Source organism: Aplidium turbinatum, chromosome 12 (assembly GCF_918807975.1).
Source record: "Aplidium turbinatum chromosome 12, kaAplTurb1.1, whole genome shotgun sequence".
NCBI classification, from domain to species: domain Eukaryota; kingdom Metazoa; phylum Chordata; class Ascidiacea; order Aplousobranchia; family Polyclinidae; genus Aplidium; species Aplidium turbinatum.
The window spans coordinates 12848558-12863354 of record NC_137483.1 but is presented as its reverse complement, the minus strand read 5'-3'; the positions used below and the strand labels follow the sequence as shown (position 1 = coordinate 12863354).

Sequence of the window (14797 nt, the reverse complement as noted above, 5' to 3'; positions counted from 1 at the left end):
TAGTTACTTTTCGTAATGTCTTTTTAGACATTCTTTTTGAGTTAATAATACTTTTAAAAAAATAAAAAAGAGTCAAAAGGCATGTAAGTTTCACTCTGTGTGGAGCTACATGTACTTGAGAGGTTAACTGTTATTTTTTTATTCACTTGTGGATTCATTCATATCAGTTTGTATCCTCTGAGGATCCTTCTCTTGTATCATGGGCCAATCCTATAGATGTTTGCTGGTACACCCCTTCATTTTCTTTGAATTTTTATAGTAACATTGACTATGGTTTTAAATGTAAATTATAATTTTCTCAATATTATGTAGGCTTGGCATCATAGTGGTTGCAAGCTATAGTAAAGCCTGCAGTTAAAAATTTTTGAATTGTTACCGGTATAACTTTGAAAAGATACGGTACTTAATTTGCAAAAAGCATGGGCAAAATCAGCGAAAAAAAAAGTTATCCAGTGTCTGCATTTGCCGCGTATGCAGCAGACACCACACATTTAAAGGTAAGAAGATATTGTTAAACTTTTGCAATCACTATTTTTTTTTAGTAATTATTGAGATATATATAAATATGATGGACATTTCCAGTGGCGTAGCCAGAAAAAAATTTTGGGGGGGGGCAAATATTTGATGAATTGAAGAGAACGACGAAATGTTTGATTTAAGACATCGCCACCTGATGTGCAGTGGCGCATCCTGGTTGGTTAAGCAAGGGAAGCAATAAAGCTGGTGGGGGTTAGAACGTGCCGAAGGCACGCGTATTCTAGGGGGGTCCGGGGGCATGCTCCCCTGGAAAATTTTTGCAAAATTACACTTAAATAATGGATTATAACGCTTTCTGGAAACACTTTTAGGGTAATATTTGTATGAAACTTATTAGCAGATAAACAGCTATTAACTTATTAAAGGTAGCTCTTATCTACACACAAACGGGCAAAAACTGCGGCTAAAATTAGAGAACACAAAAAACTCAGCTACACAAAAACCCTACAGAGTAAGCGATTCTGAAATTGCTTCCACAGATTAGTTAAAAGAAGCGTAAATCGCGTAAACTTTGCGCGATGTACGATTTGCAAAATTTATTGGTGTCTTTCTGTGTGTCTAAAACAAGTCCTGGGGGGTGTTAATCGCCAAATGTCTTGGAAAACAATATAAATTTATACAAATTATATTATATTTTCAACAAAGGGTTCAACTTCGGAATCCAAACTTTGAAAATTTGGGGGGGGCATGGCCCCGTTTGCCCCCCCCTGGCTACGCCTATGGAAATTTCCCGAGATAATGAAAATAATAGTCATTTTTATTTTTACAGAAAGAAAAGGCTGTGGGTCAAAAGACAAATCTTGAAAAATCAGAGTCTAAAGATTCAGTTGCCTCAACGTCTTTCATAAAGCATATATCTAATAAGGCTGCTCTTTCACTGAAACGAGGCTCAATTAAGCGAAAAAGGAAGAAACTCCAAAAGCTGGCAGAAGGTAAATGCTTTTGTTCCTACGTTTAAAAAAGGAAGAATATGATTTCAAATGAGTCCTTTACAAATACCGTATGCTATAAGTAGACCAGTTTATATTCCATCTGGGATATATGGTAACTGCTTTTTCGTTTTTTTTTCATTTTTCTTCTGAAGACTAGAAATTTTTGCTGCCCTTGTGCTCTATCACTGTTGTTGATCTTATGCGGTAATCACAAAAGCTAATACTTGGTTTTGTCATTTAGCATATACAAGATTTTTGTTTTGCAACACTTTATTGACCAAAGAGGAAGTTTTTGCTTTTTTATCTAATCTTTTTACTTTGATGCTCCATCATCATCATCATAATCCGTCGTCGGTTTGTTCCCCACTAGTGGGGGTGGCTGATTGTTTCCGCGCAGCAATTGTTTTAATCCCTTTTCTCCATTTCACCCTGTCCCTTGCATCTTCCTCCTTCAGTCCGACTTTTTTAAACTCATCCTTCACTTGTTGTTTCCACGTTCTTCTTGGACGACCGCGTTTCCTCTTCCCATCCACCTTTAGATCTAGTGCCTTTCTAAGAAAACTTCCTTCCTTCCTCCTTATCACATGTCCATACCATCTTACTCCATTTGCCCTTCCATTTCCCCTTGCTCCAATACATTATATTTTCATATCGTCAGTCAACATCCTTTTTATCCTTTTCTGGGTTGCTGCCAGTTTCCTTGATAGTGATATATCAATGTATATATTATTGATGTACCGTACTATGAAACACATCTCTTACAATTTAATGTTTAACGGTACTTCTAGCATCTGCTTCTACTCATTGGCGACCATCTTGTGATCCATCTGAAGAAGTGGAGACACTTCCTGTGCTGAACTTTAGCAACATGAAAAATCCATCATTCAAAGGAGCAAAAAAGTAATTATTTTTATCGAAATATGTTTGACTAGTTTGCTGAAGTGTTGATCTCATAACAGACATTTAGTTTTAGCATAATAGCAACTGGGCTTGCTTATACAATAGCAACTAGGCTTGCTATGATGTGATGGTATACCGGGCATTGAACTTAATTTGGGTTTTATGTAAATGCATAAATGACGCTTAAAAGTCCATAAACCACCATTGGGCTGAGGCTGAGCCTGTCAATGTGTTTCACATTAGTGTTTTCATGCACAAAAGGGTAAACATCAAGTTTAATATACAAAATACCACTATATCATCATACCAGTTAAAAATATTATTGATCCATCTGTACCAAGTCAATGAAAGTTGGCAGATGTTTCAAACAATACATAGAAAGAACTCTTTCACTTAATAAGTTTTAAGTGTAAAGTGATCCTTACTGTATTACTGTTAAGCATTTCATGGCTTCACTTGTATCGCTGATACAATCGACCATATTCAAACTGGACAATTATAATTTATCCATGGTGCACTTTGCTCAAAATCTTCACACTGTTGACGTGTTAAATGAGCGGATTTGTTTTGCTGGCACATCAAAACGGCTGATATGTATGTTAGAGAACCATTGCTACAGTTATAGTTTGCTTTGTGTGGTGCTCTAGTACATTCAATTGTCTTTAACTGGAAGGTTGGAGTGTTTTTCCTACACTACTTCAACTTCAGCGCCACTTACTATGCTCATTAATTTGCCAGTGGAAAAGCAACAAAGACTGCTCATGACACCAACCGTAAGCGAAAAGGGGAAAAGTCCAACAAAGAAAACCAAATCGTATACAAAGAAGGTAGGTAACGCCTCGGACAAGTAATGAATTTTCTAAAACTTATATGCTACATTTTTGGCAACATAAGCAGACGTCCATGTTTTGTGATTTCTTATATTCTAGTTACCTAGTACAGGGTGGTCCAAACGCTGGCACGCGGGCCGCATGCGGCCCGCGTGAATTTTTTGTGCGGCCGCAAACACTTTGTGCATGCCGGAATTATCAGTGCTAAATCCAAGGTTTCAAAATACACCTACGTTTTATAAATACATTACATTCGCCACAACCCTAAATAAGTTGCGCATAATCAGGTCAATAGGTAACTATGAGGGAACAATGTCGGTTTGTGACGACACAAACGTGCGTTGATATTTTGCTTTTGTTGCTAGCACTTTTTCCGTTATGAAGCGATTAAAAAGCGACACACGGAACAGAATGGCTGATGAAACCCGGGATGCCTGCTTACGTCTGTCGACCACTGAATTTAAACCAGAGATCGACACTATATGCAAAAGCAAAAAACAATAAATTGTTTTGGTTTACTAAGTTGTTGACGTGTTAATATATAATATCGTATCTTTTTTACTAGCTGAAAATCACTTTTTGAGTCGCAAGCAGAGAATAAAAAGTGAGTTAGGCGTGCAGCAAAACGTTAGGTCGATCAGAACAGCAAACTCAGTTCTTTCATTGCAACTGTATTTTGTCAGCGATAAGATTTGTTAATGTTCATAGCCTGCAAACTGTAAGAATATAGCTAAAACAGATCGAAATCTATAGAAAAGAAGTTCAAAATCGCAACCTAGTTAAGTTTTTATTTAACTACGTTTCTACCTTCAGCAACGCGTTATCTTTTCTCACTATGCGGCCCGTGAAGTTTTTCTCGGACCCTAATGTGGCCCTTCATGTTCGCAGTCTTGGACCACCCTGACCTAGTACATCTGCCACATGATGTGAAAAAACTATGAAAGATACAAAAATCGACACTGTGTTAATGAAATCACAAGTTTCTGTACTTTTTACATAAAGCAAAACATGTATGTTCATCTTACAACTCGGTTGAATTTATTGAATAAGCTTGCCCCTGACTATTGTTTTCAATGAAATCTTTGGTAGTGGTCGCGCATAACACCTTAGCAGCAAAATGCACACAACATTTTGCTGCTAATACGCCATAAACTATAATTGCATCATGTTGTGTTTCAGTTCGTAGTGTTGAGCTTTCTGCAAGCATGAGTTTAAGCGAGGAAGAAGGGCCTGAAAAGAAAAGTCAACAAAAAAAGGTTTTTTATTTCAGTTTAAACCAATTTCATTTATAAACTATTTATCTTTAACTAGTGGTTTTAGTAGATCTCCAGCAAGTTTAAATGCTTTCAAAGTACACTTTATACTTAAAAATAGAATTATAAAATTATTTAAAAATTGCTCTGATATCGTACTTCATAACCAACTGTGTGTTCACTGTTTATTCAGAAATCCTATTATGATAATTTATATCGCGGCTTTAGATTTTTTTCGTTAATTTTTACAAAATATTACAGGGTGAAGGCATGTCCATGAATTTGGTTGTTGCAAGTGACGTGGTTGACTCTCCACCTACTAAAAAAGTTCGTAGGGACAGTGGCGACCACGTGGCTTTGAATAGGCAAGTTTCAAAAAGCTCTGCACAAAACGATGAAACACAACTCTATGGAAAGAACAAGGTATTAATGTGTCACATGATCGCTTTCAAAATTGTATAAATGCAACTGTAACGCTAACTAACCCATAAGCCATTTTTGATTTTTACAATTGTATACATTCTTAGGCAATGGTGGACTAAATGAAAAGCTTTTTCACAGAAAAATTAAGTTAACGGATCCGTCACTATTGGTACAAACTAAGAAATAGCCTTTGAATGTTTCGGTACTGCAAGACGTATCACACCTTTATCGACTTTGCAGTGGGCTTGTGTTGCATGAACAGGGAGAGCTGTATTCAGATTTGAGCGGGTTGTTAAAATCACGGCTATGAAGCCTGATCAACACTCCTGTTTTTTAAGCATCGATTTCGAGAAGATCAAAATTCTTGCCGCTCCGCAGCACCAAATGTCCACTAATCCGACTCCAAACATGCTGAAATGTTTCCAACTACACGGTTTTAACGGCTTCGTAAAGAAACATTGTTGTGTCCACAAATACTCCGTTCAATCATTATCATTCTAAATTACCTTCAAACACATGGAAATTATCTTTAACATTTCTCTGCTCAACATCAACATACATGGAAACTTAAATGTTCAAGTAGTCATAGTATCAGAAAAATGTAATAAATCGTCCATTTCCAGAGCTCATCAGCGTCATCTTATGCTACAATTTCAAAGAAACCATCTAATATTCCAAAGATGCCATTTCCAGAGGGTGACAGTGAGAAAGATGGCCAATTATTGTTTCAATGGTTGATCCACCCTTTCGCAACCAAGAAGTTTTTCAGGTAAACATTAATGTTTGATTCAACTCAACTGCAAAACATAATAATATCGCGAACTTCGGTGGCTGGAAAAATAATGTAATTCCACTTCTACAGCTTAAGCGAGGCTCTTTGTAACAAGAAAATCCAAAAGATTGTTTTTAAACGATATGAGCAGAACATTTTGGTGCAATTAATGCACAGCTTCAGTGATCTATGCTTGGTGACTAGAAGTCTAGCCTAGATTAAGAGACGGGAAGTCCCATCTTTCAATCTAATTCCCAGAATATCATTAAGCATGTAAACATGATACAATCGCGTGCTTTGGATGGGTTTCGAACCAATTTTCTTTCAAACACCGAGCGGACAACAACTCGACCAGATGATCGACAATTCACCGCCAGAGTGAAATAAAGTCGTACTCGTGACCACGTTTTTCTTTCGTCCAGTAACGTTTGGGAAAAGAAGCCGCTTCTGGTTCGCCGACACATCACAGACTACGCTGAAGGCTTGTTCAGCTCGCGGGAGCTTAACCGCATTCTGACCGAATGCAATGTCCGTTTCGGTGTCAATCTGGATGTGACAACCTACCAAAATGGCGTCCGAGAGACTCATAACGTGGAGGGAAGGGCTTTTGCACCCGTGGTGTGGGATTACTACAAGGTGAAGTGAGGTCGACTTTTACAACTTGATCATTTTGTTGCTTTGTATGAAGAAAGGACATACGCATAATGTGTGTAGTTTTGTTGCCAACACCCTTTTTCTTGATATCAACTCAAACGGCTGCCCCGCGGTATGCTTGATTCAACCAACGCAACTTCTCATTGATGCAGCGCCACTGCTGTTGCTGGGTTTGTTTGACCTGATTGGATAATGCGAATTTTACCATTTTGAACCTGTTTGGCGTGAGTCCACTCGGTAGAAAGGGTTAATGTAGTAGCCACGTTTGTTAATTTGAAGATACAAAACTATTATTTTAGCAGTGAGTGACTATTTTTCAACTTGCACTGACCATGACCAGTCGCACGCATGTTTTTGGCACATTGCATCGTTGATGGGGTTGTGATTATTTCCAAAAATAAAAGCTATTGCTTAGTCTTTCAACGCAACAGTTTAGAATCTAAAATTGTCTATACTTTATACCGTATTCAATACCAGTAGCAATGAGCTTGCGTAATAGGTTACTTTGAAAACATGCGTGCATAACTCATACCTTGTTCGAATTTTCTTTTTTAGAATGATTGCTCTGTCCGCATAAAGAACCCACAAGCCTTCAGTAAGTCCGTGTGGAAGCTATGCAGCACCCTGCAGGAGTACTTCAAAAGCATGGTTGGTGCCAACATGTAAGTTGATGTCTTCTGCAAACCACTCGTCGCTTAGTAATGGTTCTTCTTACAGCTTTGCGTTCGAAAGTGTGACTGATTTTATTTTGTAAAGTCATGTGGCTTCATTTCTTTTGATGGCATAATTTTATGGAAAAAAACTCTTGTCACCGTTTATTACAAGCATGACGCAGCAAAAAAAACTATGACTCAAAATATCGGGTAAAAGTTCCACTCGCAGTTTGTCTTTTCGACATTGTCAGATATATCTGAAACACATAGATGATAAAATCATTCTCTCCAGATACTTAACCCCGCCCGGTAGTCAAGGGTTTGCTCCTCACTACGATGACATAGAAGCGTTTGTGCTACAACTTGAAGGCAAGAAGCACTGGAGCCTCTACGACCCTAGAAGCACCGAAGAAACCTTACCAAGATACTCTAGTCGTGAGTATAACTATAGATATGGCCACATCAAGATAAAATCTGTGTTTTCTTTTGAATTCTTACGATGAGTGTTTTACGTTTTGTACTGAAGCGATTCATATTTGATGAGGATAATCATTATTTTTCTTTAAAAAATATGAGACAACTCTACAGTTTGATATTTTTCAGAAAATTTTGAACAAAGTGAAATCGGATCTGAAATCTTTTCGACGGTGTTGGAGCCTGGTGACTTGCTCTACTTTCCTCGCGGCTTCATCCATCAAGCGAAGTCACTCACCGACACGCATTCCCTCCACATCACCATATCAACCTATCAGAAAAACTCTTGGGGAGATTTAATGGAAGAGGTGCTTTGTTGTATAAAGTGCAACCAACACTTTGAGTGTTCTTCACACGCTGGTTTCCTTTTTTGTATGCGACGACATTTAAAGTCTCATACTAGAAAGCCAGGTCATCTCAGTCACGTTTGAAGACGTTGAATCAATATAAAAAAGAAATGGTATGGCGACTGGGATGGCAGCGCCACTAGAATTTCTTTCCTATGCATTCTGTGATGCCTTCAGCACATGGTATACAAGGATTACATAATCACCGGTTTGCTTCTTCGTGCCACATGTTATCGCTGAAAGAAACACAGCCCGCTTGTGTATGACGGAATGGAAGTGGCCGGTTACTGTTTGCAGTCGACTGAACTTCGCCTAAATCTGGCGCAGCAATTTCAATCCTGTGGACCGCGATACGTGATACCGCAACGTTTCGTGTGGATAGCACACTTTCCCAATCCACTTTGAACACTAGACTTAAACGTTGACGAATCTCCAAGTACGAACTATCTTTTGTCTGTGTGCGGTGCGGTAATTTGAAAAGGCTGTTTAAATTCAGCAAGTGTAGGTATACCAGTTCTTCCTTGTCTATATGTTTTTAATGTCTTACGTTATTTTTTCAGCTTATTCCGTCGGCACTCATAAAGGCGATCGCTGAGGATGTGGAGTTCCGCAAGGGTCTTCCACAGGACTATCTATCTCGTTTAGGAGTTCAAAATTCTGAGAAGGTACAAAGTGTTCTCACTAACTGAGGTGTTTAACTTGGTAGACGTGTAGTGAAACGAATCTCAAGTGGAAGTTCGTTCTACTAACACGAAGCTAAGTTGCAGGCTATCTGAAGCTAAACGCCAGAATAAAAGCAGAAACAGAGCCCAAATTGAACTTCAGGCAATGTAGCGACAAAGCAGTCAACAAATACACATATTGCCCAAAGCATTAGCAGCATCACGTTGTAGTTTTAAAGAAAAAAAAGTTGAAAGTTTTAAATACAAGATTTACTAATTTGTTAATTCTATAACTGATATATTATTTGATGTGTTGTCATTAGTATGTTTGAGAGGAAAAATGCAGCGTCAGAGGTATGCTGATGAACTTGAAAAACATGAGCGTCAATGCACTCGAAAAAGTAGCAAAATTTTTTAAGGTTAAATTGTCCTTGAACAATTTTTCATGCAGTAAAGTATATATCAAAACCCAAAAAATCGCTGAGTCCTTAATCGCTTTGACCCCCTTGACGATTTTTGGCAAAAGTTACAGCCTCCCTCTTTGCAGAACACCGCTCGCCGTCAAGAAATCCTCGGGAAGGTATCGAGCATGTTCCATCGCTTGGCCGACCATCTTGATCCCGACGCCGCCGCAGATTCTCGTGGGGTCGAGTTCCTCCATGCTGCTCTTCCGCCAGTTTTCACTTCAGGTAACTTTTTGCACTGCAGCATAACATTGTTCAGTATCTAACCAGGATGGCTGTGAATGAACAATGGATTGCATTGAAGCTGTAGTAATGGTAAAAAAAATACGTTAAAGTCTGTATTGACTGATTGACGTTTCATTTTATCATCTATTTTTCTTCAAAGAAGCCTGGTCTTCATCCCGAAACATCAGGGTCGACCAGTGTTTGCAATGACTCTTCCGTTTCTATAGTTGGCATCTTCAATTTTCAGGTTTCTTTTTGTCATGTCATCTTTCACGGTGTCATCCTACATTTTCTTGGTCTTCCTTTTATCATTTCTCCTGTCGCTACCTTATTCCAAACTCGCTTTGTCAAATTCTTTTCACTCATTCGTTCAAAATCTCCAACCCATCTCAGACAATGACGACGCAAGTACTCTTCAATATTCTCAACATCAGTCCACTCATTTTATGTTCTATGGAAAACCAATGGCCCTTGCATGGCACCAGTTTAGCTTAAATGCAACATACACAATATACACAGTAACAGAATACTACAGTACAGATTCATAGAAATACAATCGCTTTGTGTGCTGTATTGTATATTGCCCATTTCTTCGTTCAGTTTTGTTCACGAGTTATCTAGATTATCTTGCCACGTGAAAAGGTATGATGTTTTGTACAAAATAATGTTCTTCTGTGTTTCGAGAGCTTGTGAGTTTGCGTTGTCAATGAATTGGTGGAACATTTTTTGTAGTCTGTTCTCAACAAAGATTACAACATTAACAGCATTAGCATTATAATTACGCGTCTTGAGTAGTTCTTTATTCTTACAGTTACTAGATAGGTTACTTTTTTGACCAAAATTATTTAATCTTGTTATCGAACTTTTCTGTTTAAATTTTAGACGAAAAATCTCGCTCCATACACGGAGCAACCGTACATTTGACGTCACCTGGCCATCCGTCAGCATGTATCTGTGGAGTCGAGATCTCAACGAAAGTACGTGTCGTGCGTAAAAACGCCGTCCGTATGTGCGTCAATCTGGAGCCTGATATGAACGCAAACGAAGCTGTTCGGGTTTATCATTCCGTACAGAACTCAAGGTATGCCTTTTCATTTTTAAGCTTTCAAGAACGCATTTTGACGTATTTTTTCTACAACTTGTAGTGGTCACCATTTTGTCGTAACATTTGACGTTGAAACAACGAAAATCAATTTAAACTACGAGGCATCAGTAGGGAATCTAGAAAACGTTTGAGAGGGTGTACCAAAGGTGTAACGAAGCAGAAGTTGTCAAAGAAAATGGACAATGTAAAAGTTGAGGTTCAGAAAAGGAAATGGGTGGTCTGGGGTCTAAATTTTGACAAATATTACTTTTTTGGTCGCTTTTTCGAATATTTTTAGGCACAATAATATATATGTTCAAGACGAAATTGGATTTCTGTAGAAGCTCTTGAGCTGCAAGATTTGGTTAAAAATTGAAGCTTAGTTTCAATTTTTTTTTTCAAGATTTCGCAAAAGGATTTCAGTGACTTGTTGACAATGGATAGTGTAGGCTACCGGTACTCCGGTAGTCTTTCAATAAAAGTTTGAAAATCCGTCTGAGGAGTAGTATTGCCGTCTGAGGAGTAGTAAATCCTGTCTGAGGAGTAGTCTTTCAATAAAAGTTTGAAAATCTGTCTGAGGAGTAGTATAATTTCATTGCTAACTTACTGAGTGAACAATGTGTTGGAATATTGGATTATTCTTGTATTGCCGTCGATTAGATTAATGAGAATAGGCAATCGAAAATTTTTTGCAAAAAGGAAAAAAACGGCATGTTTTTTCTTGATGATTTTGAGGGCACGTGGCTAAGGGTCGTCGGACCACTCAGCATGCGGCAACTCAGCAATTACATTTCAGCTACTGCCAAGTCAGCAAATAAGATTTACATGCCCACGTCGGTCATCGCTTGGCAAACTGAATTTGCTGACTTGTGACATGTCAAGTAATGGTTTGCTCAGTTGTTGCTTACTCAGTTTCATCATTTACCAACTTCAGCCACTTGCTAAAATAGTACTAGATCAGTTGTCACTTGCTCAGGTGTCGCTTGCTCAATTCACTTGCTTCATAAAAATCTTTAATTGTTTTTGTATATTCGATGCTAGTTTACGTTAAATCACTGTCAGTATGTTGCAGTTAATAGTTTGTGATGCAATATATTCGTTAGAGTTTATCACGACGAGGAAAAGAAATATTTTGAAATGGAGTCGGAATACGCTCCCGCACTTGAGTACTTGATTGACAGCTATCCAGAATACGTCACGGTTGAGAGCCTCCCACTGACGTCAGATGAGGAAAAGGTAAACAAAGTCGTTTCGAGATTTTTTGCTAAATCTTTAACGTCAGCCTGAAAATCAGCTCTTTTTTTACATTGATGCAATGTCTGGGAATATTAAATATCGGTTATGTACTAGACGTTGAATCAATGCAAAAGAGAACCTATTTACTGGCTGGGAGCTCGTTACAAAAACAGCAACATTTCAATTCAATAATTTGTTCAGTAAAACCTTGACTTCAAGCGAGATGGTAAAACGTTTTAAATTTCAAACCATAGGACATTGGACAGTTAGTTGCTTGGCAAGATAAGCTACAATGCTACACGTTTGTAGCTGGCAAGGCCACAAAACTCAATACCAACGTTCTGATATATGATTTTTCAGGTCAACTTGGCTACGTCACTTTTAGAAAAAGGAATTCTTATCACGGAAAACAAGATCAAGATGGCCACGTGACTCGTCAGCTTATTTGGCACAAAACTGCCAAAATTGTCGCTTATTAGAAACAATTGACTCGCCTAATCTTGTGCTGTTTTATACTGTAATTGTCAATCATGCTTCTTATAGCCTACAAGCTTTCTTAAATACATTTTGCTGCAGATGACATGGTAGGCCTAAGATTATTGAAACGAGGTATGCATTTACAATAGCACTGGCGGAAGTTGTTGCTTCTTTCAAAGAACTTTCTTTCCATACCACCAAAATGCATCCGCTAGTTGGAATGGTGTACTTTATGACATGCAAGAGGGTTCAATGACATGATACGCTCTTTTGATGTAAAATAGATAAACATCACAAGGTGTTTCAATTGGTAAACAGCATTTATCTGGACCTTTTGATCATCAGACACGAATGACTTCTTTAGGAGGGGAGATCAGGTAAGGACTATTTGTCTTACGTGGCAGAATACAGAACCATGTTGCCGTAAAACAACTAAACTAAACGTTTTATTATTTTAGCTAAAAGTTTAGTTGTTTTATATCAATATGCAGTTGCGTTGACAAAGGTACACTTTTCGACCCGGGTCGGAAACAGGAAGTTATCACAGCGTATTGTTTGGATGCAGTGCATTTTTTTTTATAAAGGTCTTGATTTGGGAGCCCCAAAATATTCTCTCAGTGACTCGGACATAGTACTGTGTTTTGCCATGCTAGACAGGTAGTCATTATCTAGTCTACCCCCCCTGAAGAAATCAGTCGTGACAGATTGACAAAGCGGTCACATGTTTGTAACATTGTAGCATTGTAACAAAGCGTCGAAATAAACGTGGAATGTCACCTGAAACACATTGTGGTGGTATAGTTACTTTTACAGAAGAGAGTGTCTGTCATTGAATTAAATGTCTTGCGAACAGTCTCATTTAATTTTTAACGCAAGAAGGTTGATCGCAGCCCAATAACTGAGTGTTTATAATTACGAACTTCAGATGAAATTACTTTTGTAGCTCAGCCTTAGTTACCTCATATTTCAAGGAACTCTTATCGTACGGTAGCTTTCTTATTCCGACCACCACTCTGTACTGAAGCAACTCCTCATCTTTATTCACAAAACGAAAGAGCGCCATGGCTGGGCAGGATAGCTGCAACTTCATTGAGTAACTCCTTCAACCACTAAACCAGAACCCACCATCAGTGGCACGACTTGAAACATTAGGAAAGTCTAGGTATTTACCGATATTTGCTATTGTGGTTGACGTTGTAACTGAAGGAGTGAGGGAGGGCTTATTGAGTGAAATTTTGTATGCAGACGACCTGGTCTTGACAAGTAATAGTATGGAGGGACTGGAGAGAAAGTTTGAGAAATGGAAAGAAGCATTTGAAACCAACGGTATGAAGGTGAATCTTGAAAAAACAAAAGTGATGGTGAGTGGAGCAGAAGGAACAGTTGTTGAGAGCAAAGTAGAACCTTGTGGAATATGTGGCAAGAGAGTGATGAGAAATTCAATGCAATGCAAGGAATGTGGAAAGTGGGTACATGCAAGATGTGCTAATGTCAAGAGAGCCGCAACAAGATTGGCGAAGTGTTTTGTTTGTGGGAAGTGCAGTAAAGGAATCAATGAAGTGGAAGGCCATGATGATGAGTTCTGCCATGGCATAGAAACAGTGACAGACTTCTGTTATCTGGGTGATCGGATAAATGGAAGTGGTGGATGTGAAGCAGCGGTGACAACAAGGGCAAGATTGGGCTGGGCAAAGTTCAGGGAATGTGGGGAAATGTTGTATGGCAGAAAATTCTCACTAAGGATGAAAGGGAAAGTATATCGGAGCTGTGTGCGGCCTGCAATGCTATATGGTAGCGAGACATGGATATTGAGAGAGAGTGAACTGGCAATCCTGAGAAGAACGGAAAGGTCAATGGTGAGAGCAATGTGTGGGGTGAAAACGAAGGGAAAAAAGGACTGAAGAATTGTTGGATATGCTAGAGATGAGAGAGACCATAGACCAACTGGCAAGGGCAAATGGAGTAAGATGGTATGGACATGTGATAAGGAGGGAGGAAGGAAGTTTTCTTAGAAAGGCACTAGATCTAAAGGTGGATGGGAAGAGGAAACGCGGTCGTCCAAGAAGAACGTGGAAACAACAAGTGAAGGATGAATTTAAAAAAGTCGGACTGAAGGAGGAAGATGCAAGGGACAGGGTGAAATGGAGAAAAGGGATTAAAACAATTGCTGCGCGGAAACAATCGGCCACCCCCACTAGTGGGGAACAAACCGACGATGGATTATGATGATGAGGTAGTAGGTATGTGTATTGTGTAGCCTACCCCTGCACAATAGTTAATATACACTATAGTAATAAAGAATAGTCATTGTCCATCACCATGGCCGTTGGTAGGATAATTTGGGCCCGGTACCAATGATTCCTTGGGCCCCACATCAAGACATTTCCAAGAAAAACGCACTAAGCCTATATCCAAAGAATACGCGTAAATTTCTTCAAGTTCCCGGCTCAAAAGTACCCCTCTACCTCCCCGTCAACGCAACTACCAAGCAAAACACCGAATTAGTTATGACGTAGAAACTGATTTCACATCCGGTTTATGCATGATGATTGCAGCCTTACACGTCCAAGTCCTGGCCATGTTAGTTGTGTGAAGAAAACTCGATTTTAAGGCAGTCATCAAAGATAAATGGAACAGATTTGTCACACCACAGGAAAAGAGGCCGGTGCGTGTGGTTGTGATTAAATGTTTTTCTAGTAGGCTAATAGGCTACTTCAATCATGTTTTTTAGTTTCAATCATCAAAGAAAACACAATAGCCTAAGTTATCACTTGCCATAACATAGGCTAGCAGGGGTCTGGAAAATTGCGGATAGGTAGGCTATTGGTTCGGTCATATGCTTGTCAAAAAATTTATGCTTACTGATTTTGTTAA

The 14797-nt window shown here is 38.8% G+C and overlaps 1 protein-coding gene across 1 annotated transcript; it reads left to right on the top strand.

Moving 5' to 3' along the window:
* The first annotated feature begins 297 nt into the window (after positions 1-297).
* LOC145780895 (ribosomal oxygenase 1-like) lies at positions 298-12700 on the top strand. Its single transcript, XM_082592553.1, has 16 exons — positions 298-497; positions 1307-1469; positions 2258-2369; positions 3108-3196; positions 4379-4455; positions 4714-4875; positions 5499-5644; positions 6070-6283; positions 6857-6963; positions 7247-7389; positions 7558-7736; positions 8336-8440; positions 8985-9126; positions 10009-10207; positions 11314-11446; positions 11807-12700. Exons 1-16 carry the CDS (start codon positions 420-422, stop codon positions 11876-11878), a joined length of 2121 nt encoding a protein of 706 aa, XP_082448679.1. The 5' UTR covers positions 298-419; the 3' UTR covers positions 11879-12700.
* The last annotated feature ends 2097 nt before the right edge of the window (positions 12701-14797 follow it).

What these genes read in the sequence shown, in the direction of transcription:
- LOC145780895 (XM_082592553.1), top strand. Translation starts at nt 420, where the DNA reads ATGGGCAAAATCAGCGAAAAAAAAAGTTATCCAGTGTCTGCATTTGCC. An exon ending in TCATTCAAAGGAGCAAAAAA is followed by an intron (nt 2,370 to 3,107) that starts GTAATTATTTTT and finishes TTAATTTGCCAG; the next exon opens with TGGAAAAGCAACAAAGACTG. An exon ending in AGCATGGTTGGTGCCAACAT is followed by an intron (nt 6,964 to 7,246) that starts GTAAGTTGATGT and finishes CATTCTCTCCAG; the next exon opens with ATACTTAACCCCGCCCGGTA.